Genomic DNA, 26854 nt, shown 5'->3' with positions numbered 1-26854 from the left:
CTTATTTTGATACAATCTTCTCTCATGTATGATACAATTTTAGACTTTCCATGAGGCAGGTGTGAGTATCCTGGCATAGAAACATTCCTGGAGTTACTGTAAGGACATTATATAGAAAAAAAATCCCCTGAATTTTATTGTTAGTCCTGCACTGCCCCATTAGAAAATAATTCTGCAGTGAAGGCGGATTGATATTTTAATTAAATTTATTGTATCTTTGAAGGAAGAATTTGCCTCCTCTTTCTGTTTAAGAAGAGCTTAAAACACACAGGGCCAAGTTGAAGAAGGAGACAAAGGTGAAGTGAGGGCAGGGGTAGGCTGACAGCTGGATTTGGGCTGAGATGTGTTTTCTTGGAGTGCCAATGGAAACAAAGATTTGTGGTTTATCCCTGGCTATTTCTGTCAGAGACTGAGCCCTGTTGTCCTCCAAACAACATCAGGGCTTTAACCTCTTGTTTGCCTTTTCCTCAAGGACTTGTGTCAGCCCTTGTGGGAGAATGCTCTGGTGCTGTGAGGGCATCACTGCCTTCCCTGTGTCCAGTTAGTGCAAATTGCAGAAGCAGCACATCCTAAGTGCCACACTTTGATAATAATAAGGTCCCAAATTGTTAAGTAGGACAAGTTAAACTTAATATTTCATCCTCTCTACTACCTCTGTTTGCCTGAAGTCTTCCTTGTGAATCACCAAATTGTAGTTTGAGGTTTTTTGGGGTAATTCCTAGCACAGTATGTTGGTGATGCATAACTATAATTTCTATACCAGGATAAGACACTCAGGAATGTGAATGTTCAAGGGGCAGGATCCTTGTTTACTCTTTTTCAATCCTTTGGGATCCCATGCTGATTATTTGTAGTAGATCCCAGCCTCTGCTGTCATGTCTAACAATAATTCAGATGAAAATATCTGAAGTGGCCAGCTTAGTTCAAATAATTCTGAGCTTGGCTGAATAATTGATTCATCTGTTAATATATTTTTCCCTGGCACTGAACTCAGCACTGAACTGTAGAGTTGAGATGTCACTGAGTAATTCTGGGAGCTGTCCTCAGAGCTTCCAACCAACACCAGCTGTTGGGAGAGACCTGGCTGTCACTTGTGTCACTGCTCAGCCACTCCTGCTCCAGCAGAGGGACAAATTCACCTGGCCTGCTCCACATCCCTTGGGTTTTATTTATGCTCCCAGCAGCCCCTCCTCAGTAATACCCAAGAGGATGAAGGGCTGGGTGGACGTTTCCAGCCCCAAATCAGCACAGAAATTTCCCCTCTAAGTGACAAAAGTGGTGTCACAGAGTTCCAGCCTGACCACACCATTGCAGGGCTGGAGGGCTCAGACATCCATCAGTTCCTACAGCTTGCACCAACTGCTCTGAGAATTCTGTGAGGGTTTTTTGGTGCTTATGGACACATGGAGAGAGCAGCTGTGGGGAATTACAGTTTGAGAACAGGGAGCCTCCAGCAGTGTGGAGCTGCAGTTCAAAACAATGAATTTATGATAGACAAAAGCTCATTTGGGAGCCCTATTAAACCAGCTAATTGGAAAATGACATCCTGAAGGGCAGATTGATGGATGGGTAAGGCACAGCTCATCAGCCAAGATTACATTCCAGAATGGACATCAGCAGGCCCCAACTTCATTGATCTTAGTGGGTGATCTCAGGGTGTGGAATGAACTATTTCAATCTGTTCATTTTTTTCCCCTCTAACTTGGATTCTAAAATGTCCTTAATGGGAGTTACCTTGAGTGGATCAGTTAAATTGCTTTAAGTTTCTTTTTATTGGTGGTAACTGGCTGGGTTTAGAGGATTTCAACAAAAAAAAAGGCAAAATCTTACAGCTCTTTTTGTCTACCCAGTCTGGACTAGCAAGGAACAAGAGGCCACTCAGACAGTGGTTACTAATTCACATCTCAACTTTTCACATTACACAGATGCAAATTGGGCACAAGTTTGAACCTGAAATGTTGGGTTCAATTTCAGGCTTTCCCAGCAGCTCAGCTTTGTTGGAGCATTCTGCTGCTCCTGCAGAGATGTTCGTGCTGCCCCTCTCCAGGAACAGCAGCTGCCACTCCTCGGGTTGGCTTCTGCACCGTCCCAGCAACTCCTGCCCCAGTGGTGCTGGGGTGAGGTGCTTTGGTTAAAGGCTGTTAGCAGCAAAGGAGTCTTGAGGAGGTGATTAAAGCTCCAGTGTGTGGCCTGGATTGTTTTGTGTGCAGAGAAAAGATGCCTCAGGGATTTCTTCTTGTTCCTTTGATCTCTGGTGGTTTCACCAGTCTTTTGTACATTTTAAGATAGAATTACCAAATGCTAAGTGGTCCCATATGAGAGTCCTCCCAAAGTTCTACAGGGGAGCTAAGATCTTCAAAATATCTTCCAAATATAAAGGGTTAGTAATAAAGGAAGCTTCCAGTGAATATACCCTGATTGATTTGGTTATGAAGACAGGTACCCACAGATCTTTCCTTCATTCACATCAGTAAGAATAGTGGTTACATACAGATTGCTTGGGACACTTATTCAGAGTTAAAGAAAAGATATTCCAGAGAAGTAAAAGAAAGAAAATTTCCAGAGGGGAAAAAAAAACCACAGAGAAAAGAAATACCAGAGAAAATAAATTCCAGTGCAGAAAGCAAGCAGGGCTGGAGGGGATCACCTGTGTGTTCTCCAGACCAGGCTGGCTCACAGCATCTCCTGTGAGGCTGAACAGTGCTAGAGAGACAGAGATAAAAAGAAGCAGCCTTGCTTTGTCAGGGGGCAGAAAAACCTCTTTTCCCAAAAGACCTTGGATATTAAAAAGACACTGACATCAACACAGACAGTGCTTCAAGGTATTGGATATGTCAGCTGTGGGTGCCTGCAGAAAAATACAGCAATCAGCTACAACCTTGCCTGGCTTTTCCCCTCAATTTGAAGAAGACATTTCCAGACCATTAAATTGAGTTGTAAACATCAGAAAAATAACTCATGGTAGACATCAATGCCCATAAGGGAAATATAATAATTGTGGAGAAATTCCCATTGTCCTCTTGTCTTAGAAGTTCTCTTGCTTGAGATTCCAGAGGAGTCAAAGCAAATCAAAAGCAAATCAAAGTGAGTGAACACACAAGCATTCACTGAACTGTTACAGCCCTAAATGGATGTTCTAGTGGACAAGAACCTTTAGATTTCTGTAGTTTACTCCTCAAAGATGATTAATTGAAACAGCACCCTGTGCTCTGCTCTCTTGGGAATCTCTGATGATGAATCTGTCTCACTCCAATCCCAGTGTATCTGAGCTGTATTCAGCAAGCCTGTGCTCAGTTTTCCTTTCACTAAAAAGAAACCATCATGGTAATACTTGGAAATGTTGAAAATATAGGTAGGTAAGTTTGGATGTATCAAAGAATTGTGGTTTCTTATGTGTAATTCACTATTCAGCTTTTCATTTGGTGCACTGATGTATCTTTACTGAATCAAAATTGGGCTAAGCCAAAGAAGAATTATTAATGCAAAGAGTGATACAAACAGCTCTGTATTAGGCATAATTTCCATTCTTAAGACATGATGTATGTTCTGGAATCTGGATGTGATTTAACAGTTAGAACGTTAACCCTGGACAGCCTGATCTTGTAGTTGGGGATTCTGTAACACAGGAAAACTGATGTGGAAATCTGCACTTCCCTCACTGACCTCATCCAGCCTTTCTGGGGTTAATGACACAGTGCCAGAACTGCAGTTGATTTCTCTGCTGAAAATCAGGCTCCAGCATTTGAACCTGCTCTGAATAAGAATTGCTGTGCACTAAGTGCCAGTGGAAGTGCTCGGTGCTAAACCAGATGGGGAAAGAACAACAGAAAACCAATTCAGAAAACAAATTACAATTACTTTCAGGCTCAGCCAGTCTGGGTTTCCTGTGTGAGCTCTGGCCACAGAACCTGTTTGCCCTGCTGTTGCACACTTAGGATTTCTTAAGAGCCCAATGCAAAGTTGATTTTAAAAACAAACAAACAAACCCCCCTGAGCTACCCAACAAAACAAAGAGAGGAATCTGCTCCCTGTGACAACTGTTGCCAGTACCAAAAGTTGAAGCAGCTTTGACAGCGTTGTCAGCTTTTCCCTGAAGGGACCAGATGCTGTATTTTAAATAAATAAATAAATAAATAAATAAATAACAATCTTATCAACCTAAGGGGCCTTAGGCTTCTCAAGGGATTAAAGTGCTTTCATTCATTTAACCAGTTACAGCTTCATCTCAGCCTGCCAGAGCTGCTGCTTCTGGGGCTGAGCTGCAAAGCTGCACCTCGGCCTCTGTCCATATGGTCACAAAAAGATGCAAACTCAATTTACAGGCCTGTGCTGATGTGGCCTTTCTGCAGAGCCCTCCCTGTGCACGGCTGACAGCTCATTTCACTTTATTCCCTGTTTTCCAGATCTGCCTGTAGGTTACTCTGGGCTCTGTTGTTTCTTCCCAAGGTCTGTGGTGCTGGAACAGGCAGGGGCTGATAGGAGATTATTGTCAGATTTGTTTCCACCCCTGTAACCTATCTGCAAGTAAACATGACGTAGGGCTGTCAACTGATTACATTCCAGGGCTCTGAAAAGCAGCCAAGGGAAAAAGAAACTTCACATGTAGAGAGGAGTTTCTCCCTTCAGCACTGTCACTGTGGTGCTTTTAAGGTTTTCTTTTTCTGGATTTTACAACTTTCTCAATAGAAAATGCACTTCTGAGTTTAGCCCGTTTAAAAGTCTGTGATAATATTTAACTGTTATGAGAACAAATATTCATTGGTGGTGTTGCAGTTAAAACAGTGCAAAAATATTTGGCACAATGCATGCAAGGATGGAAAAGGAAGAAAAATGTGGAAGTTGGCAACGTGTGAGTGGTTTGTGCTCTCCTGGGGCTCTTCCCTGGAGCCTCCTCCATCAAATGTGACAATTTTAACTGCTCAGTCACACTTCTGCTTTCTCCTTGAGCTGAGGTGACTGTGAGCTATTTTGATGGCTTTGTCATGTTAAGGATTAAAGTCATTCTTATATTTATGTATGACTACTTAGGCACAGGGCTGGGCTCCTCTGATCTATGATGTAGATTAGTTTGCTAAGTGGCTGCTGCAGCAGGAAATCCACGTAGGAGCAAATATCTGAGGGGTAAGGGGTGTCCAAAGGCTTTTCTTGCAATTCCTCATCTGGGTGATTTTCCCTGTGCAAACCTCTGCTTTCTTTTAATGTCACTTTTAAGCATTTTTCAGGACATGGCCTTACCTATCTGCTCACAACTCAGGTGTCAAAGTTATCTTAAAACAAGGCACGAGTCCTGAGTCACCCTCTTTTGGCAACTCCTTATTTAAATTCCAATTGCATGTGAGTCCCTGGGCTGTAATGGCAGGGGCTGTGACTCCCCACATGCCTTGGCAGTCGTGAATTCCTTTTTTCTGTGGGGATTCTCTGGCTCCCTTCCCCTCTCCCTGCCTTCCCAAGGGGGAATATCCAGGAACACGTTGTCCTCAGTCATTTCAGCACAGGATGGGAGAGGGAACAGTTTATTTACTTATTTTAGGTTTTGCTTTTTTTGTGTGTGTGTGGTGGTGATGAATTCACATGTGGTTTTTGTAGTATGGAATTGCTGTTAGAATGGTGGGGTTTTTTTTTTGTTTCCTTTTGAGTTGGATGGATGAATTAAACCTCAATAGCATGTCAGCTTTAGTTACCAAACTGTTTTCTCTGGAAGTGAAGGGTTGTGTGGTAGCACAGTGTGTATCTTACTGCACATGAGGTTCTTTGCCCACTTTGGCCTTGCTTTTGAGCTTGCAAGTTGACTGCAACCAAATTGGGTAGAAGTGGAGAGGTTTCAAAGCAAATTCTTCCAAGTTCCATGGAAACAGCCCAGTAGAAGGTGGAGACTCTGCCCACAGTTCTGGAAAAGCTGAATTTGCCTTCACAGAACTTTGCATGTCACAGAATCCACATGATCAAGGCTTGTCTGATTCCTATTCCAATCAGTGCAAACAGCAGAAGTCACTCTTATTTTTCTAAGGTTTCAAATCTTCTCTAAATGCTAATGATCTCATAGAGTGCCTGGTGGTGCTGATTTCCCTGTTCTGTTTAGGACTCCAGGCAAAATCCAGTCCAGGTTTGGGTGTTTCCTGAGGGACATCAGCTCTGCTGCAGAAACATCCCCACAGAAATGAGCTCAGTGCAGTCACAGGGTTCATTACAGGTGGAACTGGGTAAAATGTACAGACCTGTTCATGAGAAGCAGAGGAGATGATCACTCTGTCCCCTCTGGCCTTGGAGGGGTGAACAAATCAATTAAACACCATTTCTGCTGCCAGCTGGAAGCAGCTCCACTAAATCTGGAGAAACAGGAGGAAGATGATTCTGATTAGAACCTGATTAGTGGATCCCAGGTGTTTCAAAGGCTCTGTGTGGCTGGCTGGGCTTTGCTTTGCCAAGTGCTGCACATTGTGGTGCTGAATTGTCCTGAAAATGCAGAAATACCCAAGAGAAAATGCAGAAATACCCAAGAGATGCTTTCAGGAGTCACCACAAGTGGGCAGAATGGGAGGCAGAGCAGTTGTTATTCACCTTTCACCTTCTCTGGGCAGGTTTGAATGAGTGATATTGTTCCACTGCCAGTGTTCAGAGCCTGCCTGGCCTCTTTTCCACCAGCACTGCTCAAATCACTCTCATTTTTTGGACCATCTCCCTTTTTTCTCCTGGATAACACTGGGTTATTTGTTTTGTGCTTCTCCTTATCTTTGGAAATGTGGCTCCACAAAGGTTCTCACAAGGTCTGGTGTGTTCACCCCCCTGTCCTTTCACCAGGAGCTTCTTCACCACCTCAGGTTTCCAAACCCATTTTGCTCTTTCACTTTACCTGGCAGCAAATTAATGTAAGCTCAGGTATAGTTGGATAAATGGAATTTAATCCCTTTTTGCATGTGTTTGACACAACTCTAGTGAGTTCCAAGCTAAATTCCTCACCTCAGCATGACCTGCAGGCTCACCCAGATTCTCTGGAGTATTGCAGTTTGTGTTTTCCAGCTTGACTCATGGAGTGTGGGAACTGACTGAGAAAACGTCTGGCACTTCTTTTCTCTATCCATTATTTAGTGACCTGCCTTAGCATGAAAGAAGGTCATGGAAAGCTGTCTTTGTGCTAGTTGTGCTCTGGTTTTTCATAGAACTTTCAGAGGCCTTTTTATATTTTTTCCCCTGTTTCTTTTAGAAACTGATGGTTTTTATTTTAGTCCTTCATGCATTACTGGGAATGTAGATCTGCTGGCAAATGCAGCTGGTTTGGGGTTGGGTTTTTTACCTTTTTTTGGCTGTAATTCTCCCAATTTTTAAAAATAATTTTTCTATAACAGATGCTATACTCTGTAAGTACAATTCTTTATTCTTTTTTCATATTGGTTGGAACAGTTGAGTTTAATCATGTCAGGATCTTTTTTCCCATTTATGGCACTATTAATTCTATATATGTACAGCAACTTTAATCATGAAAGGCCTTCACCACACTGTCTTGTACAGTAGCACCTCACATTGTACTACCAAGGGAATAAATTATTATTATTTTCTTTTCAAGGCAGGTACTAATTGCAGCTGGAGGTAAATACACTTTTTGGGAGAGATGTCTGTCAATGATTGGAAGCCTTCAGTAGTCTCAGGCTTTATAAAGGAGGGCTGAGCTCTCTTTAAAGCTAAAATTTAGAAAGATTTTGCTTAAAACTGAGCAAAACTGCCCATCTAGACCTTCACTGATTCTCTGAGCACGTTACAGCCACAGGGTGCTCCAATTCCTGCTCTTGTAAGGACACACAGAATGTGCAGAGAGAAATGGAGTAGCTGATTATCCAAAGAAGCTGGACTGGGTTTGGAAAAAAGCAGAAATTCTTTGGCATCCTCCCTTGAGTCCTGTTGAAAATAACCCAGGTACCACAGGTAGCCTTGGTGGGAATCTGGTGTGGAGCAGCCCCATCTGCTCTGGGACCTGAATTCCTGCATTTCCTGGCTCCCACCAGCCCTGGGTCACTGCAGGGGCTGGAGCAGCTCCAGGGCACCCTGGGCACTGCCAGACCCCTCCAGCTTGTGTCTCCCACTTTGTGCATAAGAAACTTCCCATTTTTTCCATAAACATAGAAGATGAGCAGGGCCAAGGTATGAACCAGAAAAGGAAGAATTTTCTGCCCAGAGTTTACCCTGTGCTATCCTGGAGCCAGCATCCCCTCTCTAGGGGTTGATGTGCAGAGTGGACAGGAGGGAACAGATGGCAGCAGTTTGTCCTGTCCCTGGGAATCCCTGCATGGATTTCTCCTGTTCCTTACCTCACTGACCCCACTCACCTTCCTGTGGAGAGGTGCTGGGAGGCTGTGTTTGGGTAATTAATTTGGGTTTGTTTCAAAAAATCACCACAGACACAGGAAAAAATTCCATTGCCTGGCCCAAGGGTTGTGGAGAAGGAGCTTGAGGAACCTCTGTGTGCAGCCCCAAACCTGACTGCTGCCTTTGAAGGGATGCTCCTTGTCCAGGCCATTGTTCTCATTTTCCTGTCTCATTTCTTAAATGGGTTTGTAGAGCCTCTTCTGATTGAACTCTTGTTTTTTCAGGTAGAAAACAGAACAAAACTGAGTGGGGAAATAGCTTCTAATAGCACAACTAACCAGTCTTTTCACCTAAAGAGACAAAAGCCCCTACCCAGACTTGCCAGAAAAGGAATGAGGAGGAGAACTTGGAACTCAGTATGGACTCACAGTGCAGTTAATTTTTTTCAATGTTTGTATGTAAGATATTTATCCTTTAATAAAGTAGCTGATGTCTGAGGGTGAACCCTCAGTTCCAGGGGTAGTTCTTCCCAGGGATTATTTTCTCAGTGTTATGGATTCCCTCCTCACAGCTGTGCCAGAGATCTGGATTCTCTGGAGCTCTTTGGGTGGTTACAATTCCCTTTTCCTAAGCCAGTCCCAGTGCTTGTTTGTGTGTTCTCTGCCAAGAACACCAAATACCAAAGGTTCTACGAGTTACTATATTAGGCTGTCCTGATAACTGTAAACTTTGGGTGTTTTTATTCCATGGAGAGTAATAATTTGCTACAGTGCCACTTTAAAGCAGGGTCTGAAGGTGACCTGTGCTTGTTCCAGAACTGCCTCTAATGGCAGAGGAGATGCTGCCACCTTAAGTGTGGACAAGTGATGCTTCTGCTCCTTTTCTCACTGGAATAATATCCAAAAAAGTTCATTATTCTCCCTGTTTTTCTGAGGTTTGTGTGCATTGGGACAATTTTTCCTCATCAGCTGAAGCCTCATCTTGCCCCTGGAGCACAAATGTGTGTGGCAGCTCTTGGCCACTGACTTGGGACTCTGTGGAGATGTAAAGTCCCCAATTCCTCACAGGTGACCTCACAGTAAACTCTTCCCAACTGGAATAATGGGAATTTTCTCTTGTGCTGTGATCTTGCACCTTCATTTACAGCACAAGGAGCTCGTTGTTCTCCAGTAATCCTGGGAAGAAATAGAAATTTTTCCCTTGTAATCCTGGGAAGAAATTTCCCCCAAGAAACAGAATGTCTGCTATGAAAATTATATGAAATACTAATTTGCTTTTTAGTTTCTCAAAAGGAGAAGCACAGTCTTTATCAGGAGGTTTCAGCCAAGCTCTCTGCCTCACAATATCCCTGGTTGTACAAGGTGTGCTGGGAAACACAGGTGGACATTTTCAAACCATTGGTGCATTTTCCATGTGGAATTCTGTCAATCTCTTGAAGAGGTTTCCAACTCCATGTCCCTGTTCTCACAATGCTGGCTGCAGGCTGAACAGATTGCACAAATTCAGGGCACAACATTTGTCTTCCTGAGCTGCAGGAATCCTGTGGCTCTTCCTGGCAAGTGTCAGCCACAAAACACCTTTTCCTTCTTCCCTTAATTTAATTCTTCCATCCCCTGGGTATTGGGAAAGGCTGTAGCTCACAGACATTGCCAGTAATTGCAATGGCTGTAAATATTTCATATGAGAAGTTTGAAAGCCACTGCTTTCTAGGCTTTCATTTAGGAGTGTTTGGGTTGGATTTTTTTATTCTTGAAAGTGAAGAAAAGATAAAATGATTCTTCTCTCCCCTGGTTATATCTACAGGGCTGCCAAGTGCTCTGTATCATGCTTTATAGCAGTTATTTTAAATGCAAGAGGGATGTACTGTGTCGTTTATCTGAATTATTCCTTAGAGAAAATATGAAAGGAATTTTTCTCATTTAATTTCTTTTCTTTTTCCTCACAGAATTAGAATAAGAAGCAAACAGACCTTAGAAATCCTAATCTGCTGTAGAAATTCATGTGAAACTCTAGCACAAACCTATTGCATTCAGAACATTGGTTAGACTGTTAAATGTATTTTTTGTTAAATATATGTCTCGTTAAATATATTTTTTGTTGTGAAGATCAGTATTTGTTCAACATTAATACAAACTCATAAACAAAAAATGATACAGCTTGAAATAAGAACTGGTTCTGTCATTGCTGTGCTTTGTGTACATGGTTATACCACAAGCTTTTGCACTGGATTTGCTGTTTTCTTTGGAGAAGCATTAAATGCAGGTGTGTTTGTCACTGCTCTAGGTTGGAGGAACAAAGGCTGGAGTCGTGCGTTTTCTGGGAGAAACTGACTTTGCAAAAGGAGAATGGTGTGGGGTGGAGCTGGATGAGCCCCTGGGAAAGAACGATGGAGCCGTGGCTGGCACGAGGTTGGTGCAACCCCTGAGTTACTTTATCAGATCCTTCTCTGTGTTCTCTTTTGGGTTTTTGTCTCTTCCATGAAATTTCCAGTCAGGGGAGGGAGGGAGGGAGGCTCCAAAGCTGCCTTGTCTGCTGCTGGGCAGGGTTGGTGTGCAGTGGTTTCAATTCCCTGATGCCAACACTTCTCTCACATTCGTGGGATGAGCTGAGCTCTCCTCCCATGTGAGTTTTATTCATAGACTGGTAATGGAAACCACAATTTCCTTCTTTTAAATGCCTGTTTGATTTCTCAGCTTGGAAGGAATGCTCAGTTAAGAAAACCTCTGGATATCCAGTAGTTGTGCTTAAGGAAAATCCTAGAGCATCCCAGGAGCTGGAAGTTGCTGTTCCAACAGATGCCCCCTGGTAGAGGTGGCAGCAGTGGAGCTGCTCCCTCCAATAAGTCACAATGAGAAGACATTAATTCATATCACAATTTAACTTTCTCATTTGCCATAAGGAACAGTCTTTTACCTCATTAAAAAGAGGTTTTACAAAGATTGTCTCACCTTAACATAGGTGATCACAGCTTAAAATTATAAAAAGTGGCTTTTGTCTGTATTTAACCAAAGATATATGTTCTGTATCATCAAATATACATAAATGGTATGTATGTAATAAAATATAAAACTACTTGATTTAATTAAAAGCTGATTTCTATTTTTAACCCTGAGCCATCACATCTGTTGGCAGCTCAGAGGAATGTGATGAAGGGGAAAGCTGTGGATATAAAACTGCATCTGAATGGAATTTTTTAGGCACTAGAATGGAATTTTTTAGGCACTAGTAGTTTTTACTCTGAATTTCTGAAGTCTGATGTGATCATGCTGTTTGAGACTCTCAAAGCCCCTTTCCCAAACGGGTGCTAAACAGAATTGCACTCCAATGCCTTTAACACTTTCCTACTCCTGATCCAGAACTCTCCACGAACCCAGAAAAGAAATTAATCCCCTCTCTGCTGTGCTTGCTTTGCCCTTGGAAGGTATTTCCAGTGCCAGCCCAAGTACGGGCTCTTTGCCCCGGTGCACAAGGTGACCAAGATCGGCTTCCCCTCCACCACCCCGGCCAAGGCCAAGCCCGCCGTGCGCAAGGTGCTGCCCACGCCCACGGCCCTGAAGCGCAGCCCCAGCGCCTCCTCCCTGAGCTCGCTCAGCTCCGTGGCCTCCTCCGTAAGCAGCAAGCCCAGCCGCACAGGACTCGTAAGCTGATTTTCCCTTCGCATGCTCCCCCTCCTGCCCAGCCCCGGAGCCGCCCAGCCCGGCAGAGCCGCTCCTGCGGGGCTCGTGGTGCTCGTGCTCCTCCTCCTCCTCCTCCTCCTCATTGAAAGCATGCACGAAGGAAGGAAATCTTAGCTAGCCCTGGAGAGCAGCTGAAGAGTTGAATATTTAATTGAAGCTAACAGAGTGATTGCAATAAGAAAGGGGCTTAGGAGGCCAACTGATTTCTCTGGCTGCAGTCTGTGGTGGTGCTCGCAGAGATGAGAATGTTGACTCCATGTTTCAGAAGACTTGATTTATTATTTTATGATATATATTATATTAAAACTATACTAAAAGAATAGAAGAAAGGATTTCATCAGCAGGCTGGCAAGGAATAGAAAAAGAATGATAACAAAGGCTTGTGACTGACTGAGACAGTCCAGCCAGCTGGGCTGTGATTGGCCATTAATTAGAAACAACCACATGAGGCCAATCCCAGATGCACCTGTTGCATTCCACAGCAGCAGATAACCATTGTTCACATTCTGTTCCTGAGGCCTCTCAGCTTCTCAGGAGGAAAAATTCCTAAGGAAAGGATTTTCATAAAATGTGTCTGTGACAGCAATCTGCATTTGATTCATTTTCTGGAGCTTCCAGATGTCACACTCAGTTTGTTTAAGCAGGAAGCTTCACGTTGGCTAAAATGTTCCAAATTTCCTTTTGCTGTTCAAGAGATGAGTCAGCTGAGAAATGCAGCAGGAGCAATTTCCAAGTCTCTGCTGACAAGAAGCCTCTTTCTTTTCTTTTAGATTTGGCTTTAATCCTGTGAATTCATAAAGGCTGAGTGTTGCCAAGTGCAGTGGCTCAGGTGAAATCTAACACAGTACTAATTCCACCTAATACACTTACTATGGATTCTTTTGAAGTTGCTCTGTTACATAAATGTCCTAATCTTGGGTTGCAGCAGTAAAATGGAAATCTGGGAAGGCTGAATTTTGAGAAGTCTCTTTTATGGTAATTGAAAACATAGAAATAATTGGATTTTTCCACAGTCGCTCTAGCTTTTTCCTTTCTTTTTTTTAAACCACATTGGATAGATCTAATTAGGAGGGAGTGAGTGCCAGTGATGTGGAGCAGGTTCCCTGTCCCACTGTCCCAGTGACCAGCAGGTGCCCAGAGAGGTGACTGCCCCTGCTGCTGCAGGACTGAAGCAGATTAGCAGAGGTCAGCAGTCGGTCAGGGCACCAGGGTTAATACCTGGCCACAAAAAGGATTTTTATTTGGCACAAACACTGGCACTCCATCACTTAATCCATTCTGGAAGTTGCACTTGCAGCTGCAGAGTGCCCTCTAGTTTGGGATCAAAGCACTAACACGGGGAACCAAGTGCTTCATTCCCTGTGCTGTGATCCCCCAGGTTACACCTTGTGAGTGTCTAAAATCTGTTTGCTTATTTTGTTGTGTCCCAGGGATTTTGCATGATTTGGGTCATAAAATACAAAGCTGCTGTAATCCATTATATCTGGAATTAAAATTCCAGCTTTCTCAGGCAGTGGGAGCATTTGGTGGCCATCCAAGTTAAAAGGATTGTACAAATAATTCGGAGACTTTTTCTTTAAAAGTTAAGCTGCTGGGGAAACGAGATTTTCTGTAATCAGTTTTGACCCAGCAGACTTTTCCTGCTTCAGTTTCTAGAAAACTAAAACTTTTTGCTCAATTTTTTGCCTTTTTCACAACTATTGCTCACTTTACTTTGTAATTTCAGGTTATTTACTTTCCCTCCTAGCTCAGGAACTCACGAGGGTGTAGCTGGTAGGGCCATAATGAATTTTCTCTTGTACTGATTCCATTCAGTGAGGCAAGGTCAAGGAAAACCTGGTTTCATTTTAGCTGCAATTCTCCTGATTAATTTTAATCTGCATTCTTGAAACTTAATATTCCAGATCCTTTTCCCAGAAGTAATTTAATTCCAAGTGATAGAAACATATCTTTTATTTTATATACCAGCTGTTGTTCTTCACAAGGTTTTAGCTGTAGGGTTGGCTTAGGTCAAGGTAATTGCTCTTTATCCTGGCTGCTTTTGCCATGCTAGAGGTGCCAGATGCTGGTGGGAGTTCCCAAAGCTTTTCATGGAGCATTTGGAAGTGTTGGACTGCTGCTGGTGACCCAAGATCGTGACCTGTTAAACAGTGACATGATGGTTTTGGCTTGCTAGAAAGCTGCCTTTGTTTTTTTGATGCAAAAAGATGCTTAGGAGCATCCTGAGCCAGCCTTTGTGTGAGTCTACACCTTCCACTGAGGCTTTTTATTTTCACTTCATCCCTCCTGCCTCTTCCTCTGACCACACGTGGTGGCCACTGTTAAATTCTGGAAAATGAGGTCATTTAGGTGTAAAAGGAGAAGGTGCAGTAGGTCACAGAAAGCATTTGCTCTACTAACCCTGTGTTTGTGGATCTGGAGGTGCCCACTACACCCCTGTTTCCTTTCTCTTGGCGCAGAACGATTTGTAACTCATTTATTTTGTGAAGTTGACAGAAACCTCTTCCCGCTATGCAAGAAAAATTTCGGGCACCACAGCCCTCCAGGAGGCCCTGAAGGAGAAGCAGCAGCACATTGAGCAGCTCCTGGCAGAAAGGGACCTGGAGAGGGCAGAAGTTGCAAAAGCAACGAGCCACGTCGGGGAGATCGAGCAGGAATTGGCTCTGGTTCGCGATGGGCACGACCGGGTGAGGGAGTTTTTGTTCCTCTGGAACAGAGTTAACACCATGGACTTAACCTCCAAAATGGGCTTTTCTTACTGAAAAGGTGATGTGCTAAAAATGAAATAATCCATACCTGTGAGATCTCCCTTGTGGGATCTTTGGTTTTATGAGATAGCAGATCTGCTGGATTTAACTCGTTTTTGTTGAACTTCACTGCAGTTTTTGCTCATGGCCATATTTGATAACATTCCTGTCACTTGGCCCATCACTTCACCAAATCCTGGTTACTGAGGTACAGGTACATAACTTGGAAAAAATTCCTGTATTTCCCAGCTTAGTAAAGTTTGGTTTTGTTCCTCTTCCTGATTAGCACGTGCTGGAGATGGAGGCAAAAATGGACCAGCTCCGAGCCATGGTGGAGGCAGCTGACAGGGAGAAAGTGGAGCTCCTCAATCAGCTTGAGGAAGAGAAAAGGTAACCCCAAACTGTCCTCATGAGTGTAATTAATGTTCTTCTTGTGCTCCCCTTGTGCATCTTGCTGTTCATCCTGACCCAGACACATTTCTCAGTGCTGGAATTTTGATGCAATTGTCACATCTTGAAGTTCTGTGGATGCCTTGGATTGTCCTGAATTTCTGACAGTCTCCTACATGAATGGTAGAATGTATAGAATGTGAGATCAAACTGCTGATTTAGGTCACCTCAGATCATCCAGAAGGGTGACAAAAGGAGAGAATCAACGAGGATTTAAAGGGTTTTAATACAAAATGCCCTCTTAAGAGCTGCAGGAGCAGTGATGCCTGGCTTTGGCACTGGTAGTGTTTTAGGGACAGAAGTTTCCCTCCCTCTGATGCTTCCTGGGAGATATTTCTCCTTAATGTTCCTGGCAGTTTGCTGCTACAGTGGGAATGTTGTCACTGTCCTTCTGATTTCCACTGAAAAGTGAGCTTGAAAGCATTTGCTTCCAAAATTACCTGCATTTTAATGAGTTGTCTCCACAGGAAAGTTGAAGACCTTCAGTTCCGTGTGGAAGAAGAATCCATTACCAAAGGAGACCTAGAGGTAAAATATCTCCAGCTTTGTAAAAGGGATATCCAGGAGGGCAGGAATCATTAAAAGATGCAATCCTGGTCCAGCCACATGAAAATGATACCCATTTCTGCAGTCTTTAGTAAGCCAATTGTCCCAAAATTGTAGGATTGCACCCCAAATTCAGTTGCACACTTTAGCAAGGGCTGTGCTATGGAAAGGCTGTAGTAGAGCCTATAGAAAGGCTGTAATACTTCGAGAAATAAAATTAATTCCTAGAAAATTCTACCTTTTGCTGTTAAAAGTAACCACTAAGAAGTTTAACCAAAACTAAAATTGTTTTGTAGTTACAAAATTGCAAGTTAATATTTATGCTTTTGAAAATGAATATTGAAGACTTGTCCTGTTTGATCCATTTCTTGAGTAATTCCTGTGCCTCCCTTGGAGAAGGTTGATTAATGGAGAGTTTGCACATAAAATCTAAATAGCAATTCATGTGTGCAACTTTTATCTATTGGTTATAGAATTGTAATGTTGGGCTGCAGCAATTGTGTTATTGCACAATCAGAATAGAAAATATTTAGGGAAGGATTGCTTTCAGGTATTTGAGCACTGCCAAATTTTTATCCCAAAATTCCAATTAATAAGCAAGATAATTTTGGTTGCTCTACTCTATTGTCTAATCAGAAGCATAAAGTACAAACTTAGTTAACTGTGTTGCTACAAAGCATTTGTGATTGAAGTGCTAGCCTTATGGAAAATACTCATTTCATATAACATTTCTTTTATTTTAGTCTTCCATTCATTTTAAAATACCTATCTAGACTCTTCATAGAATGCTCCTTTTATTGTTTAGTCCATGGAAATATTTTAGTTTTTTATTTTCTGTTAAATCAATCGATGGTCATGGCAAACCATCTTAAAGACTCTGGTTTGTCAAGCTGCTTAACTTGGGGGTTTAAACTGAATTCAAGCTGATGGAATATCTCCTGTTGTTTGTGTTGGAATGGTAGTGCTGAGTCTGCAGGTGAAACATTTTTGTTTGTTTGTTTTTTTAATTTTACTGATAGCGAAAGAGGCAGATTTCGGAAGACCCAGAAAATGTAAGAGGGCACTTCAATGTGCAGAGACATCCCATGTTAACAGATTGTGTGCAGAAAATGCTTCTACTGATTCACTAACTGCATAATCTGTTATTGAGACATTGACTCTGGTATTTGTGTGCATGTTGCTTTCAGAGCAGTTCCCACATTTCTTGGGAGGAATGTGTGTAGTGACCAAAGGTGGCAATGCCATTGACTGCAGCCAGGGCCAGTGTGCCTTTAGAGCTCTTTAGGGTCACAGCCTTTGCTGTGACACTGCAGAGTCCAGGAGCTTGCAGAACATGACCAGCATCCTGAAGTGGCCTTAATTTAAATGTGGGATTTTAGCTGTTTTCTTCACAAAATCCTGCCTGCTCTCCTATGACATCCTGCTGCTGTTCAATAGATGACAATTTTTCTGAGGGAAAAAAATCTGTCTGTTCTTCATCTTCCCATATTTGTTTCCTTTTTCTGTATGAAATGCTAAGGGGAGAGATGATTAAAACCATCTGAACAATTACTTTACAAAGCTGTCTGATTTTACTGTATCCTTATGTAGCTCCTCTTCAAATTCTGTGGGAGAAATGTGTAACTTGATAACAGAAATGGCCATGTGAGATGTTTAAGGAGCCCTCTTGCTTCCCCAGCTCAGAATAGTGGAATTTTAAAGGTAAATTTATCTCAGGCTGCCTCTTCTGCTGCATCCCCAGCCAAGAGAGGGAGTTCTCAAGACTAGAACTGGATCCTGCTGTGCATCCTCAGGGCTTCCCTTTGCAGAGATCCCTCAGGGATCTGTTTCTCCTCCAGTCTCCCCATCAGGCCGATGCTTTGGTAGAAATAAATCTGCATGTGCCCTTCCTTTCTCTGGTTTTGTGTGCTCCTTCTTTGATCCCATCTTTTCTCCTGATTTCCCTGTTCTGATGTTTCCATTCAAAATGGGCATTTTCACTCCCCAGGGGAGACTTTCCAGGCTGACCCTGGTGGTGTCCTGTGGTTGTGTCCCAGCACGAGGGGACCGGGGGCTGCCCTGCCCCATCCTAGACCTGATTGTCAGGAGTTGTGGCCTCAGCACAATTTCCCAGTTGGATGGAGAATGCCACAGGGAGGTTTATTCTGGAGTGAAGGAATAGCCAGAGCACAGAGGTGCTGCAAATGCTGATGTGCAGCCTCCAAGTTTGGGTGGAGTTCTGGGAGGTTGAAGGCAGAGTCAGAATCCCATTTCCACAGCACCTCCCTGATTGGGGAGCTCTGGAGAGGGGGAAGATGATTCCTTTGGCTTTGTTGTCTGGTTTTTTTTTTTCTTTCCTGCTTTTCTTTTCCATCCAAGTTAAGGTTTGCAATCAAATTATTTTCTTCTTTTTGGGGTACTCTCTCTTCTCAGTTCTGAGTTTCCTCAAAGAGAACCATAATCAGTGAGAATTTCTTTCCACATCATCAGGAGAGAAATTTGAGCAGTTCAAAATTTTGCAGTGATTTTTACCTCAGTAAATCTGGAATCTGTCCCTTGGAGATCAGATTTGATTAAAGGATAATCTCTCATCTCTAAATTGGGAAAAAGGTGTCAAACAAAGATCTCTGGAGTATTCTTTTTAATCTTTGTATTTCCATTTTGGCAGGATTTTAACTTGCTTGCCTTTATAGTCTATAAGAGATGGGATTTCAATAAACCTAGTAAGTTTTAAGTAATCAGTGATGGTCTGTCTGATCTTTGAGGCAGGAAAGCACTGTCTATAAAATTAAGGATCAAAGAGTTTGGGTTTTATGTAGCATAAAAACCATAAGGTTGCATATTCCAAAGGCACACAGGGGGAATTCTGTAACCATGAGATTTGGGATTTCTTGGGTTTTAGTAGATCCCCTTGGTGAATTAGAGCAAGTAAGGTTTGAATTTCCATCTTTTAAAGCAGATTGTTTTTCAGACTTAATTAAAATCTGGCTGTGGATCAAAACTAATACTGACCTATGTCAGAGAGAAAACTGAATTGTAGCCACTTATTAAATATTATTTCCCTTAGAATACTTAAATCCATTTTCAAAGGCTATGGGCAGGAAAACCAATAATCTGTGTTCTTGGAGCATTTTTGCCTGTCACACCCTGAGGATCTTCCACTGAGAGAGAAACAGATCTGCTGCAGAATGAAAACATCAGCAGATCTGAGGAGCAACTTTCAAGTGTTTGTGGATCAAGAACTCCATAGAAACATGGGCAACTATTTTCAACTGTTTAAAAACTTCACCCCCTTGGATATCTGGGTGTTTTTGGGAAGGAAGAACTTGCTGCTGCCACAAGGAATTCTGTGTTTGGAGAAGCAGAAAAGGAGCTCATCCCCATCTTTCTATTTCTCTTTCATTTTTCTCTCTTCCCTACTTCAGAGGTGCAGGTCAGGTTTGAATTACCTGCTGGACTTTCCCTGCACCTGCCAAACTTCAGGCTCTCTTGCAGGCCTCAGGGACTATCTGAATATCAAGCCAGAATATCAAAGATTCTGTGTTCTTGCTAAAAATTCTGTTTGTGAGCAAAAAGCAGGAGGTACCTGCTCACTTGGGTTCTCATCTGTGTTCTACATCTCTTTAGGAACCTGTTAGAATTCCAAAGGTCTTTCTTTTTTCTTACTTCCACATATTCTTTAATATATTTAGACATCCATAACTGCAGAGCAACCAGGCTGATTTTTCACTTTTTTATCTGGTTTTGAGGAATCTTGTTGCCTGCTTCCTTCCTGAAAGAGGAGAAGAGGGGGGAAAAGAGGAGGATTTTGGAGTTACAGACAACCCTTCTCTTTCTATTTCTGTTCAGATAATTCAAACCATAGTGACAGAGGAGCCTTCATGTTCCCAGCTCTTGGCCAGAAGCATTTTTATGGCTGAGACTGAGAGACAGCTACTATCAAAAACAGAAAGTTAAAGTTTTGATTTGTCACATGAGATTCTGTGGAGAATTTTTGTCCCCTTGTTAATAAGTAATTTTTTTATAAAATCAGCCAAAGGCATTAAAGGAAAGGGTAGTGGGATGACAAGGAAAGGGATTTACCATCCTGGTAGAACAGGAAGAGATATATATGCACATATATATATTTTTGACATAACTATTCTAATTTGTGCTGAAAACTTCATGTACTGATAAATAACTTCTACTCAGCTGCATGAAACTTTTTTTTGTTCCCATTTCTCCGTTTGCTGTTCCTTTTATTTATTTATTTATTTTACACATTTGATTTCATTTTTACACGCCCATCCATTCACACCTTCAGCCCATCCTCCTCATCCATAGCATTTTCCCATCCATTTCCCCCCCTTGCATCCTCTCTGCTCACCTGTTAAAGGCTCTGGCAGCACGGCCTGCATGTGGCTCCTCCTCTTGTGCTGGCATGTGATGGTGGCACCGTTGTGTTCTCTTCCTCTCCCTCTCCACTAACAGACGCAGACCAAACTGGAGCATGCCCGCATTAAGGAGCTTGAACAGAGCCTGCTCTTTGAAAAGACCAAAGCTGACAAACTCCAGAGGGAGTTAGAAGACACTAGGGTAATGGTTTTCCCTGTTTGAATAACGAGCCTGATCTGTGTTGTGGAAGATTTCTGATGGCACAGTGCCGGGGGTGACACCTGCTGCAACAGGTCCTTGCTCCTGCCGTAGCCAGAGCTGCAACACTGTAAAAAATTAGGATTAATTTTGAGCTTCCATGGGGTGTGTGTGTGTGCCTGGACATGTGACTCGTACAAGAACTCAGGTAAGATGTCTTCACACTGCCAAAGTAACCCTTGGATCCAAAAGTAGCAGGATGGGATCGTGAGCTGACAGAAGGGAACTTCAGTAGCTCATTTTAAAAATTAGCAGAGTTCATTAAACCCAAAAAAACTAAGATTGAACGTGCCAGTCCTTTTACACAAACTGAGTATTTGGGGCTTGGTTTCTGAGCTCTTCAGTAGCTGCTGCACTATTTGCTTTGCTAAATCATAGTTTGCAGTGGCTTTTTAGCTCTTTTTTCCCACCAATGACATAATCTTTTAATGATTACCCCAGTAATTAGTAATACTGCTGCCTGTCAGAATATTACTGACATACTTGGTACCAAGTCAGAAGTTCAGCAGATGTCAATTCTTAAAGAGAAATAGATACACACACACACATATTCATACTCACACATGGGGATTCTCTTGAAGGTCAGGTAGGATGAATAAAAAACCCAGGATGAATATAAAACCAACATTTTAATGTGTAATAAGTACTTTTAAAGGGCAGCTGTGGGTAAGTAATATCTTTTCCAGGAGGTCAAAGCAGTAACTTCCTAATTAGAATTAATTCTGGGAGCTTTTCTCTAGCAAAAACTGCTCCAACAGTCAGTGAAAAGCTCAGATAGTGCCAGGACACTTTTTCAGAGAGAAGCAGATATAGAAGGGATTTCACAGGATTTATCAGTTCAAAATGTGTTTATCAATTTCTGACAGTCTTGTAGCTGGTGTGAGATGAATTTGGAAGGAATTATTTCAACAGAGACCTCAAGGTTCTCCATTCTTTTCCAGTCTGCCTTAAAATGGTTCTGAGGAACACTTTGTTAATCATTGATAATACCCATCAGGGTGGCTTGGAAATTTTTTAGCAAATTATTTCTAGATACTACCAGAAGAACAAATTTCAGCAAGTTCTTTGTTTATAGACAATAAAAGATGTTTGTCACATGAACTGTGGACATTTTTCCCTTTCTGAAGCAATTTGCAACGCTCACTGGAAGCTTTTCAGCAAGGCCTGAGTGTCTTTGTATGAAATGTATATTTTATAATTCTTCTTTTCTTAAAATGCTGTTGATCATAGGTGGCCACAGTGTCAGAGAAGTCCCGGATCATGGAGCTGGAGAGGGACCTGGCACTGAGGGTGAAGGAGGTGGCTGAGCTCCGAGGGAGGCTGGATTCCAGCAAACACATCGACGACGTGGACACTTCTCTCTCCCTGCTACAAGAAATCAGCTCTTTGCAAGAAAAAATGGCAGCAGCTGTCAAAGAACACCAGAACGAGATGAACTCGCTGAAAGAGAAGTTTGGCCTTAGTGAGGAAGCCTTGCAGAAAGAGATCAGGTCCCTTTCAGCTTCCAATGAGAGAATGGCAAAAGAAAATGAATCCTTGAAAAGCAAACTTGACCACGCCAACAAGGAGAATTCTGACGTGATTGAGCTGTGGAAGTCCAAGCTGGAATCTGCAATTGCCTCCCATCAGCAAGCAATGGAAGAGCTGAAAGTTTCTTTCAGCAAAGGTGTTGGGGCTCAGACAGCAGAATTCGCTGAGTTAAAGACTCAGATTGAGAAGATGAAATTAGACTATGAGAATGAAATGGCAAATCTAAAACTGAAGCAGGAGAATGAGAGATCTCAGCACTTGAAAGAGATCGAGTCCCTGAAAGCAAAACTGGTGGCAGTCACGGAGGAGAAAGAGCAAAACCTGGAAAGCCTGAAGAGCAAACTGGAAAGTGTGGAAGATCAGCACCTAGTAGAAATGGAAGACACTTTAAACAAATTGCAGGAAGCTGAGATAAAGGTAAAGGAGCTAGAGGTACTGCAAGCCAAGTACAATGAACAAACCAAAGTTATTGATAGTCTTACACCACAGATCAAAGCTGCTGAAGAAAAGCTTTTGGACCTTGCTGCACTTGAGAAAGCCAATTCTGAAGGTAAATTGGAAATCGAGAAACTTAGCAAGCAGCTTGAGGCAGCTGAGAAACAAATTCAGACTTTAGAGACTGAAAAGGGTGATGGAATTAGCCAGGTTTGTATCAACATCCATCCTTTTCATTTGCTTTTGCTTTTATTTTACATTTGTACCCTTTTAATCTGCCATAAGAAATACATCACAGAAAAAAGGAGTTGTAGTGATTGTGTATCTTGGGACCATCTGAGGAGGTGTAGAGGAGCAGTAACTGGGTCCTGTCTCAACAGGTTTTGCTGCTCCACCTGCACCAATCAGCAGAAGGAAAAAAATTCCTTCTGCACTTCCTTGCTGCAGATTTGGGCATGTCTGTGCTGAAATCTTCCTGTTATGGAAGAGTTGTTGGCTCGTTTGGGAGAAGGGTCCACACACCCTAAGGCTTTAATCTTTGGGGACAGACAAGGGGGACTTGGGACCCAGTGGGGAAACATTTCCTCCATGACCTTTCCCCTCCTCTGACAAGGTGGTGGGGGAGGCTTTTAAAATAAAAGAAAGCACAGAAAATCCTGGTAGAACTTTTCTTTAGACCAAGGCTCTGCAGGGAAGTTTTTGGCACTGTTTGACAGCACTTTGGGGCACAGGCTGCAACTTGGTGCAGGATTTTCCTTGGGTTTGGATGAAACCTCTGTAAAGCTGATGGTAGTCAAGAGTAGTGGGGAAATAACTGGAAAAAGCTTCCCTAAACTCTTCACAGGTGGTTCCAAGATACCAAATTTTTACCTTTGACTCTTTTTTGAGGCCACAGTGGATTTCTGCACTGGGTGTGGTACAGAGATTCCCTCCCTGTGTGTGTGTATTGATCTGATCAGCCACTTGAAGCACAAATCAATCAGTTCAAAGAATGAAAACAATAAAGAACCAAAACCACTGATTGAACTAATGCTGAAACTTTGAAATTGTGATAGTATCCAAAAATGTCTGTCATTAAATAATGTATTCACAATTAATGCCAGAAAAACTAAATTTTAATGATTTCAAATCTATTCCAAGATGCAATTAGTGCTGTGATGTATGCAGTCATCAGTGGAAATCAGCTTCACTCAATTAACCCATCATGGTTTTTTCTTAATTTTTTTTTCTTTTTCATCTTAGAGTGTTTTGATATTACAGTTATTTCTTTCAGATTCACCTTTTAATTTTCCTAATTTTTCTTTCATGTTTGTCATTTTATTTTACTCCATTTCATCACCTTTGTTAGGCCAGTAATCTGGCCAAAGAACTGCAGGGCAAAGAGCAAAAGCTTCTTGACTTTGAGAAAAACTTGAGTGCAGTAAATCAAGTTAAAGATTCTTTGGAAAAGGAACTTCAAGTTTTGGTGAGTAATACCCCAAAATTTTGACTTTACTCTTTGGATTTTGGGTTTCATGGTCAGAGTGTCATGGAAGTCTGTGGATCAGCTCTGAGCAAAGCCTTCCAAAGGTGTTTTACTCAAGGAAAAAATGGGAAGGGTTCATGGCTGATGGGACCTTCCTCAGAATAAAAAGAGCATTTCACCTCAGTCCTGCTTTATCAGGTGTTTTGTCTAAATAGAACTCATCTATTTATGGATTGCAGATAAAATTAAACCAAATCAAAAGCAGCAGCAGTTTAAATTTAGGAACACTTAATGGCCCTTTATTGTAGCTGTTGTGCCAATTAACACTTGCTACACACTTCTTGTAAATGGTTTTAAAAGACCTTTCTCATTTAAATACATTTCCAAACACTGTGTTCTTGGTGGGGTTTCCCTGAGGAGCTACACTGGCATTAGTACCACTGGGATTTTTGGTCTTTCCATGCCAATAGTAAATATTCAAACTTGGTGGAAGAGCCTCACTTGCCCTCCTGAAAATCCTCCCTTTTCTTCATTGTCTGGCATCAATTCCTGCTGGTAAAACTGGAGAAGCCTGGTAGGAGATGGCTCCCAGGTGTCCCCTGTGCAGCCTGGGAGCAGCAGGGGTAGAAAACCCAAATTCTTGTTTCCCACCCTGGAATCTGGCAGCTGATGGAGAAGTTGCTTGAAATGTTGAGGGACTTGCAGCCAAGGCAAGGGAAGATCTGTGCTGAGCTGTAACTCAAAAACTTGAGATCTGTTTATGATAGGAACAAAGATTGTTCTATTTGTACATGAAAAACACCAAATACAAATTCAGTGGTTGAATTGTTCTGTTCCTACCAAGCCTTACCTTAAGTCTTTATCAATTTTTCAGAAAGAAAAATTTACTAATGCAGCTGATGAAGCAGAGAATGTTCAACAAGCTATGCAAGGTATGTGCTGCTAAAATAAACAGAGAACTAAAAAGCTGCAGCAATGAAATGCCAACAAAATGGCTTTTTTAAACACCTTGAAGCTCACAGCTGATGTCCCAGCAGTTTCAGGGGCTGTGGAAAGGGCAGGATTATTTGTAGCCTCTCTGAAGGGTGACATACCTTGCCAGTAGGGAGAATTGTCTGCATTCAAGTAGTTGCTAACTTTGTTTTCCAAATTTCACTTGCCTAGAAACGGTGAAGAAGCTGAACCAAAAAGAAGAGCAGTTTGCACTCATGTCTTCAGAACTGGAGCAGCTCAAGTCCAGTTTGACTGGTAAGGAAGGGATGAAGTGGAATGTTCTGGAAAGGCATCAGCTGTGTGCTCTGGAGCCTGTGGGAGGCTTTCCTGTACCTTCCATCCCTTTAGATCTCTGTGAAGCCACTGCAGGGGATTTGTGCCCTCAAGCAAACCTGGGAGAAGTGACCCCAAGGCTGCCCCTGCCCCTGGCAGTGCCTGCCCTGCCCTCAGGCATTTTTTCACTGGAGCTCTGTGCTCCTTTCCTTGATCATTTTCTGCTGCTGTGCTGAGCAGCTGATGAGTGACTTCACCTGCAAGACCTGCAGGTCTCTTCCTCCATTGCTTCCTTCCCCTCTGAGACAGCAGAACTTGTACCAACATCTCATGGCCTGCAGGGAATCCCTTCTGAAACAAAGGGCTCATGTCCAGCTGCTCTTTGCTGAAGAGTCCTCAACCTTCTGCTGCAGTTACCAGTTCAATCAATCATCATTTTTCTTTTTAAATGGTTGATCTGTGAGGTCTGGAGCATCAGTATTGCTGGTTTTAGTTCTTTACAGTTCTCCAGCTGTTCTTTGCATACCCTTCCTCTAGAATTTACAGCTCAACCACCTTTGTTTTGCTCAGAGATGGAGAGGAAGCTGAGGGAGCGAGAAGAGAGGGAGCAGCAGCTGATGGAAGCAAAAGCCAAACTTGAAAATGACATTGCAGAGATCATGAAGTCATCAGGAGACAGCTCTGCCCAGCTGACAAGGATGAACGATGAGCTGAGGCTCAAAGAAAGGTATTTGATCACTGTCACACCTCCACTCCACACTGCCAGCTTCTCAGTTCATTTTTCTGTAAATATCTGAACAAGATGCTCCTGAGTGTCACATTGATTTGACAAGTGAGCTTATTCTAGCAAACTAAATCAATCAAAACAGTCCCCTGGGAGTGGTTTGAAGAGCATCCAACACTGATAATTCCAAAATTCTTACATAAGGTGCTTCTCATTGCCCACAGTAAATGACCTCTTGAATAATCCAGACTGTTTTGTGATTGTGCTTCATGATTATTTGATTACCTGATAAACTCAGTTTATTTAGATATATAAAAGACTTGGGTCACATTTTTGTGAGAGAAAATGTGGGGGGGTTTTCCCAAATAAAAATTGTATGTACAATACTGGGGGGAATATTGACCTTCCCTGTTTAGCAGAGCACTGTCTGTTAAACAATGAAATCTCTTTCTAAATGCTTGCTCAGAATACAGAACTCCAGCACAATCTTGGCTCTTCCATCCCTGTGCTTGTGGTGCTGTCAGCAGAAAGTGAAGTTCTCCCATTTGGTCTTTCCAGGCAGTTGGAGCAAATACAGCTCGAGCTCACAAAAGCAAATGAAAAGGCTGCTCAGCTTGAGGAAAACGTGGAGCAGACAGCCCAGAAAGCTGAGCAGAGTCAGCAGGAAACTCTCAAGATTCATCAAGCAGAACTGAAAACTCTGCAGGATCATTTAACAGACATGGTAAGAACAATTTTAAAAGAACTAAAACTGTGCAGAAAAATGGCCCCACTGCTGCTTGAACTGTGTTTCTTATCTTCCACCAGAAAAAGCAGATTGAGAGCAGCCAACATGAGTACAAAGATCTTCAGGCAAAGCATGAAAAAGAAATTTCTGAGCTGGTGGCTAAACATGCTGCAGATATCCAAGGGTTTAAGCAGAACCTGCAGGATGCAGAAGAGGCACTGAAAAGTGCTCAGAGGAAAAACAGCGAGCTGGAGGCCCAGGCTGAGGAGCTGCAGAAACAAGCAGAGCAGGCCAGAGTAAGTGGCTTTTGTCACTCTGCAAGGGACTTAAAGTTCAAATTTTCTGTCTCAGTGACTCGTTTCCTCTCTGCTTCAAGCT

General features: G+C 42.5%; 1 protein-coding gene across 9 annotated transcripts in view; it reads left to right on the top strand.

Annotated features, from left to right (window-relative positions):
* The window catches only part of CLIP1 (CAP-Gly domain containing linker protein 1), a 58718-nt gene that overhangs the window by 12392 nt on the left and 19472 nt on the right, over positions 1 to 26854 (top strand). For 4 of the 9 annotated variants that reach the window (XR_013184618.1, XR_013184619.1, XM_077187706.1 and 1 more), the window contains exons 4-17: positions 10582 to 10706; positions 11720 to 11936; positions 14465 to 14662; positions 15009 to 15112; positions 15640 to 15700; positions 16738 to 16770; positions 20168 to 20272; positions 21560 to 22504; positions 23643 to 23759; positions 24634 to 24691; positions 24924 to 25007; positions 25596 to 25752; positions 26308 to 26473; positions 26557 to 26772. Coding sequence is in view for 2 of the 9 variants with exons in the window: in XM_077187706.1 (XP_077043821.1) it covers positions 10582 to 10706; positions 11720 to 11936; positions 14465 to 14662; positions 15009 to 15112; positions 15640 to 15700; positions 16738 to 16770; positions 20168 to 20272; positions 21560 to 22504; positions 23643 to 23759; positions 24634 to 24691; positions 24924 to 25007; positions 25596 to 25752; positions 26308 to 26473; positions 26557 to 26772 (2586 nt within the window). In the remaining 7 variants the exon portion in view is untranslated. The remainder of the gene's footprint in view (positions 1 to 10581; positions 10707 to 11719; positions 11937 to 14464; positions 14663 to 15008; positions 15113 to 15639; positions 15701 to 16737; positions 16771 to 20167; positions 20273 to 21559; positions 22505 to 23642; positions 23760 to 24633; positions 24692 to 24923; positions 25008 to 25595; positions 25753 to 26307; positions 26474 to 26556; positions 26773 to 26854) is intronic. The other 5 variants (XR_013184623.1, XR_013184622.1, XR_013184620.1 and 2 more) reach the window with 4 other exon arrangements.

The sequence above is a fragment of the Agelaius phoeniceus genome, chromosome 18 (assembly GCF_051311805.1).
Source record: "Agelaius phoeniceus isolate bAgePho1 chromosome 18, bAgePho1.hap1, whole genome shotgun sequence".
Classification (NCBI taxonomy): domain Eukaryota; kingdom Metazoa; phylum Chordata; class Aves; order Passeriformes; family Icteridae; genus Agelaius; species Agelaius phoeniceus.
Note: the sequence above shows the minus strand (reverse complement) of the source record. Positions and strands in the feature narration are given on the sequence as shown.